We start from the raw sequence: 6,918 nt of genomic DNA, 5'->3' as shown, positions 1-6,918 counted from the left end.
TAATTGTCGGCAAGAATGCTCACATTAAAACACGATTGCTCAATTACAATTATTTGAAGACATCTACAAGTTGTCGGAAAACAAGTTGAGATGAAAACATGAACTATATAAGTTACGGTGATTCTTCAGAACTAAAAGTTGTCGAACGATGTTTTTTTTTCAACTTTCCATGAATGGTCCCTACCAAGCAATGCTTCAGAGAAATAGAATAAAAGAGATATGTCACCATGCTCACAAGAGAGATATGATGGCCAATCGTATCCCATTTATACCTAATCATGTGCATTATTTGTTGGTTCATGTTACATTTTGTGGGAGCTGGAAGAAAAGTATTCTAAAGGAAAACTTGAAAAACTTGGTACATGTAGGTACATGTAGAATTCTTAAGCACATGGAACAAGATAATATATAGTTTCTGGGACAATCACAATTTTAAACGAAAAAAGAATAAAACATTTTAAGAGTCCTTGTTTTCAATGTTATAATTTGCATCCTTCAGTAATGGTTCTGTGCATGCTTTTAACTATTATTAATATCTTTTTTTTTCCTTCCAAACAATTTTTTTAAAATTCCTCAACTTAAAGAGGATAATTTGTACACCAAAATTATGTAATTAAAAACATAGGCCACCATCCTCATTTGAGGGAAAACAAGCATTTATTTAGCTGTCGAGCTTAGCTAGAAGGAAATCTATTGAATGGATGTAGTGTGTGTGTGTGCGCTAATGATGTGAAATTGAAAATTGTGCCATGTCATTTTGAGGAATAATTTCAAAACTTGGAGTAATCTGTCATTTGCCAGCAAGGATGTAGCAAATGAAATATGAATGGTCACTTCAAATTTCAATCCATCTGTCAGTGGTCAATAGGGATCAGTGTCAAAAAATGATTTGAAACTATCTGTCAGTTTTCAGTGAGGACATGGAGATCAAAAGACGATTCATCAGTTAACATTTGGAGTTATCTGTATGGAAGTTGAGATCAAAACATGACTTGTCAGATAAAAACTGAGAATTATCTCTCAGCAAGTCAGTTGCCAATTAGGATGTCGAGACCAAAGCATGATTTGTCAGTTAAAATCTACAATCACCCATCATTTTGTCAGTATGGATGTTGAGATTGAATGATTTGTCAGTTAAAATTTGGAAATATCGGTCCATCTTCAGGAAGGATTTTGAGATGAAAACATGATGGTCTTATCAATAAATATATGGATTTAGCCAAAACTAAAAGCAGAGCTCCTAGGCTGGGTTGCTCAAAGCCCGATTGAGCTAACCTGAATTAATAAGTGAGAATTTTGATTTGAATTTTGTAACTTTGCAGTGATATTTGCTGTTTATATTGGCCTTCTGTTACGAGTTTGAATAACCTCAAACTACACAAAACATAAGCAGTGAGAAACATTTTTATACAAGAAAATGTATACTTTGGTTAAATTTTAATCCTGGATTAGTTTCAACTGGCTTCCGAACAATCTGGTGCCCTAATTATAATAGGTTAAACTGCTTGAGCCCGCGATCCAATTGAAAAACCAGTACTTGGTCACCGGTCAACTTTAAGAAAAAAATGTGACCTCGATGAGCTCCAGACTTGAGCCTGCAATATGGTCACATGATACTGGTCAGCAGATACCTTCTTTTGACAGGTGTCAATAGACCAATTTTGATATATTAAAATTCAGCCTAACACAATAGACCTCAGCACAAGACTCTGGGGAATAAACCCCACAAACTCTGTAGTTATTCCCGGGAACCTCGTGCTGACGTCTGTTGTTTTAGGCTGAATTTTAATACATTGAAATTGGTCTATTGACCATAACATGGATGTTAAATATCAAAGATGTACGCTGTAAACCAAGGCTGCATGTTTTGGTCAACCTATTAATTGGAGTAAGGCCGCCATGTTGTGCATGCGATCCCACAAGCACACCAACAATACAGCTAACCATGATAACCATGAGAAAATCAATTCATGGGTTTCCTTTTCTTTCCTATATGGGTATGGTGCTCCCCTTGGCGGCCCTTTTGGTCACCAGAACTCAGCTATAATTAAAAAGTAGTTTCCTCTTAAAACATACTGTTTCGTGCATTATTAGAACGTGCATTATTTTGAGCCTGTGTGTGCTTAGATATGCATGAATCATCGCTGTTAACGTATTTGCACATGCCATCAGTTTTTTGTAATCAGCGTCCTTGTAACGGTTACTGTAGATTTTGAACTGTAGTTTCGTTTTGCTGTAACTCTCTTGAGCCACCAGGTAAGTGTTAGTAATCAGGCGTCCAACTGCTTATGTTTCTTTCGTTCAGCTTCATGTTACGTTTGGTCATGCCTTTATATATATTTCTAGGTTTCAAAGTAATTACCGACGAATGGAATTAAATTGTTGTGACTAAGGCGTCGTCTGATACTTTGATAACGGTAAATTGTACAGCAAGCGAATCACATACCCAATTCAGGACTAGAGTGCAAAAGCCATACCTTATTTGAGACCATAATCATTAATGGCCAAAATCGATACCCTATTACTCTATTTCTGACGAAAACAGCTAAAAATCCATACCCTTTCATTCTGGAGTCGCACATGCCTACATGGCCCAAAGAAGGGCTGGGAGTACACCCTCCGGGCATGTGCCTCGAAACATCCCAGGCTCAAATTTAATGTTGCCGAGATTATAGTATACGAGATATCGATTTATTTTGGCTAAATAAATGTTTCAAAGCATGTAAAAGTCCTTTAAGTGTTTCAGTAATCAAAAGAGCAAAGAAACATAAAGTTTTCAATACATGTAAGCTTAATTACCTGACGAGGGTCAAAAGCAACACTTAACATCTTGAGGTCGCTTGCTGTTTCCGGCTCTTGAATAAGTCACCGAATCTCCCTCCAGTTTGTTCCACCAGCAAAAGGTTTGTGCCTGGGACACATTTGGGACCATTTCTTGAAATGTAGACATGATATTAGGCAAAGTTGTGAAGGAAAAAGCGAAGCTTCCAACCAACTCGTGCAAAGTACATTTGCAATGCAAATTCAATTTGAGTCCCAGGGCCGCCTGTCTTTCATAGCCGGCGGGGCCTTGGGGCGAAGAGAAAAAAGGCTCTGAAGACACGTAGGGGTATATAATTCATGGTAGGCTGCCATATAGTCTCCCAGCCATACCATTTGTCAGAATCAGGGTTCAGAATAAACCGGTTGGGATAACCGTTGAATAATGGTAAGGCCAACCGAACGAGGAAGCGCTTACCATTTGCAATTCGATTTCTCGTAATTGTTTTCGGCTGCTGAGAGACTTGAAACTAGAAAATTTAGCAAATGGTAAGGAAATTTCCACCGTTCCGTTCCGAACAGAAAAAGAGGACTACCTCTGGAGGTAGTCTACAATTCCCGAACGGATTTTCCGGTAAATTACCGTTCCATTGGACTTTCAACCGAAACTTCCGGAATTTTTTTTTGCTAAATGGTAAGCACCCATTATTCCTAGATAAAGATATCAACACTGGTTTTATTCTCAGAAATCTCCACTTGTTGATCTTCAACTAAAACCTTTGCATTAGTGCTTCTGGGAGCATGTGTATATCTTATTATGGAGGAATTTACTGAAAATTTCTCCCCCTAAGTTCGCACTCTAAAACAAGTGCCACTCGCCAGCCCAAGGCAAAGGGCCTTTGATAAAGTTTTCGCATTCCCCGCGTTGTTAAGGGTGTTCTGTCTCAATTTTGAGTAAGCATATTGTTGTTCACGCGCAGTGGCCTCATGGTTAATGCGCTCGTCCCTCGATCGAGCCGTCCGGGTTCCAGCCCTGGCCGGGGACACTGTGTTGTGTTCTTGGGCAAGATACTTAAAGTGCCTCTCTCCACCCAGGAGCATGAGTGGGTACCGGCGAATTGCTGGGGAAACCTAACAAATTGCGGGGGTGACCTGCGATGGACTAGCATCCCATCCAGGGGGAGTAGAAATATTCCTAGCCGCTTCATCCTACAGAAACTGGGATAAGCTCCGGCAGCTATGAGCCAGTAGGCTCCAAGGCTTCACTTTTAGATTACCCCTGGCTTTTTCCACTTGGAGTCCCCGCGTGTTAACCCATGGGCCTCCAGCGTGTTTCTGCTGGAGCTCTTTGGGCCGTTTCGAGGCTTGTTTCCTCTTTATATTGCTTTCACGTCCCCAGTTGTGTTTCAAACGTGGTTCGGCTCAATTTTGAGGAGCGAACCTGAATTCGTGGGTCACCAGGAAGAATACGCCAAAAATCGGATTGTTACAAAATACCGAGTTTATTACAAAAGATGGCAAGCATATAAAAATAAAAGTATGAACAATCGTCTATGATGAACAATAAATAACAAAAAAGTAGTACAAAAATACTGCAATTATTCGCACACTACGACAAGATATGAAATCGATTGGATATCTGCAACGAAAGGAGTGAATCATATTTTGCGAGATTTCCTGATTGTCACAAATCAGTTACAATGCTTCAATGAGCGAGCGATTTACTCTACAATGAAGAGCTCACTTATAAATATAAACGATTTCCCATTTCAAATAAATATCGTCTACTTTGAAAAAAAACCACTTGCACTGGGCTAACTAGGTTTTATCCGTGTTTCAATGACTATTTACACTTTTTTTCCCCATGGGAAAGATGAAAAACTATGTTAATTAAGTAGCCTAATCAGCAATTAAATTATACCACTAACTCACAAATTACACGTTCTAATTGTCCAAGGCGTTCAGTTCCTTTCTTTTCTTTTTAATTTCTTCTTCAAGGTAGTCCACTTTCTTTAGCAGGTTGTCCTTCTGTAGTTCAGCGTTTGTTAGCTTTTGTCTGACTTCTTCCACTCTGTCTTCAGGTACGTTTTTATCCTGTGCCATTTGGTCAACAGTGACGTTCATTTCCGATTCTGTTTTCATAACCTGAGCTATTTCTGTGTTGAGTGTGTCAACGCGTCCCTCCAGATCGTTAATTTGCCGTTCAAGAAGTTCCTTTGGAGATTTCAAACCTGTTTTGACTCCAGCAGTTCGAGACTTGGGCCTAGAAATTTAAAGAATTCAATCATCACTTAAGTGGAAAGATTTGGAAAACTCCATGCTGAAGTCAGTGCATTTGCTGCTTGCCTTGTTCCCCTTCTCTCTCTCCTCAAACTTTCCTATTTCTATTATCAAGTCACAGTGTGCCGGTACCCGGTATGTTTCCATGGCAACGGGGTGCCTATTGATCTGGGTCGTGCGATTTCTTATACAAACAACAACAATTATTCAACAGAAGATGAAAAGATCGTTCATTCAAATTTGCTTTAGTCTTTTCTTTGACTCCAGTTTGGTTTTCGTGAAGAACTTAAGCAGCCGTTTTTCATAACTAACCTGGAACCACGTGTTTTGTAAAAATTTAATACAATTTTCTTGTGTACTCATCGCCACACACCAAAAAAACTCTACTCACCTTTGTTCGTCTCCAGTCTTCTCGCCTCTAAGCTCTTTCAGCCTCGTCATCGCGAACTCTTCTTTTCTTGAAGAAGGCGCATGCGCAGATGACAGGTACTCCTTCAGCTTGGCGCGGGTGAGGAATGCGTTCTTACGCGCCAAACGCTCGGTAATTCCCTAGAAAAAAAGGCAGAAATTTCAACTACTTAATAAATTGTTTCGGCGCAAAAAATTGAAACGCAATTTTAAGGTATAAAGGATTCCAGTAAAAGGTAGCTAACTACTGAAATAAGGTTAGCCTTCCACTTCCCTCTTTACAGCTTACCTGCACAGAGAAGTCAGCATCAACTGGGCTTGACACCTTAATGTTCACCAGTTCCCCAACTACATTCACTCTCTCGGTCATAGAACGTGTTGGTTTGAAGGCGGTTTCCAAGGGACTGGCACTAGACACATTACCCACTAGCCGTTGCGCGGTTGGTGTATTACGAGATCGTGCGAAGAACAAGTCTTGACAGCAAACACGGAATGCCTAAGGGGTGAAGGAATATTCATGGAGAGTGAGATAACTAGAAATCGAAAACACCAGGAAAAACATGCGTACCCAGAAGGACAAGGAATTTAACAGTAAACAAAATGGATATATTAGTATATGTAATCGTATGACGAGCCTTTATTGGTAGAATTTTCTAATATCTAGAGTATTGTAAATCGTTAATTGCTCCAGCTTTTATACGATTACTCATTTATTATGACTAAGAAAATTACGAACGCGCGCGATAATTTATACTGTAGTGCACATTAAACATTAACGATAAGTTGGCCTGCTCACAGCCAATCACAACGAAATAAGATCTCAGTCATGCAATAAGGCTTGATAACGGACGTATTCAAAATTGTCTTGATTGACATATTCAGTGCTTCAAACAAACAAATAGCTAAAACTATATTAAGAGTAAGAAAGTTTGGACAAAAATTACAGGTCTAAAAATTACAAATTGCTGGTTTTCAGTGTCACGCAATTAAAAATAGATCAAAATAAAAATCAAACCCGGTCAATAGATAAAGTCCAGAGTCTGGGAAATGAAAGAAGGTAAATATGCGAAGACTCGCCAAAATTCTGGTCACAGCAATTTTTCTTATGCGAGATATACGGAGAAATTTTTTACCCAAATTTATAGAGATTTGTATGGAGACGCCATGCTGGTGCCCATCCGTATGGACACCAAGATGGCGGCCAGAAACCAACAGAAACATCTGTCACTGAGTTTTGCTACAAAAGCGTGATTTTATCCCTCGAGGAACTCTAAAACATTAAAATGATACTTTTTCTAAGACATGAACTGTTCAGATAGCCAAGTTCCCCGAAATAAGTCACTTTTTTAACCATCATGACAGCTCTCTAGGCCGTCATGTAAATGCCGCGTCACGCAAAAGCTTAGAAATTCAAGCGTAGTGTATAACAAAACCAACGACCCGTTCGGAGCAAAAATTTGTATGAATATT

The 6,918-nt window shown here is 39.2% G+C and overlaps 1 protein-coding gene across 2 annotated transcripts in view; it reads right to left on the bottom strand.

Moving 5' to 3' along the window:
* Positions 1 to 4,238: 4,238 nt before the first annotated feature.
* Positions 4,239 to 6,918, bottom strand: part of LOC145492875 (uncharacterized) — a 65,510-nt gene continuing 62,830 nt past the window's right edge. For both annotated transcript variants that reach the window (XM_081472252.1, XM_081472253.1), the window contains exons 73-75: positions 5,738 to 5,944; positions 5,432 to 5,589; positions 4,239 to 5,023 (exon numbers count right to left, since the gene is read on the bottom strand). In XM_081472252.1, the coding sequence (XP_081328378.1) occupies positions 4,705 to 5,023; positions 5,432 to 5,589; positions 5,738 to 5,944 (684 nt within the window). In that variant the 3' untranslated portion in view covers positions 4,239 to 4,704. The remainder of the gene's footprint in view (positions 5,024 to 5,431; positions 5,590 to 5,737; positions 5,945 to 6,918) is intronic.

Source organism: Orbicella franksi, chromosome 7, assembly GCF_964199315.1.
Source record: "Orbicella franksi chromosome 7, jaOrbFran1.1, whole genome shotgun sequence".
NCBI classification, from domain to species: Eukaryota; Metazoa; Cnidaria; class Anthozoa; order Scleractinia; family Merulinidae; genus Orbicella; species Orbicella franksi.
The sequence above is the reverse complement of the archived record's forward strand: the minus strand, read 5'-3'. Positions and strand labels throughout refer to the sequence as shown.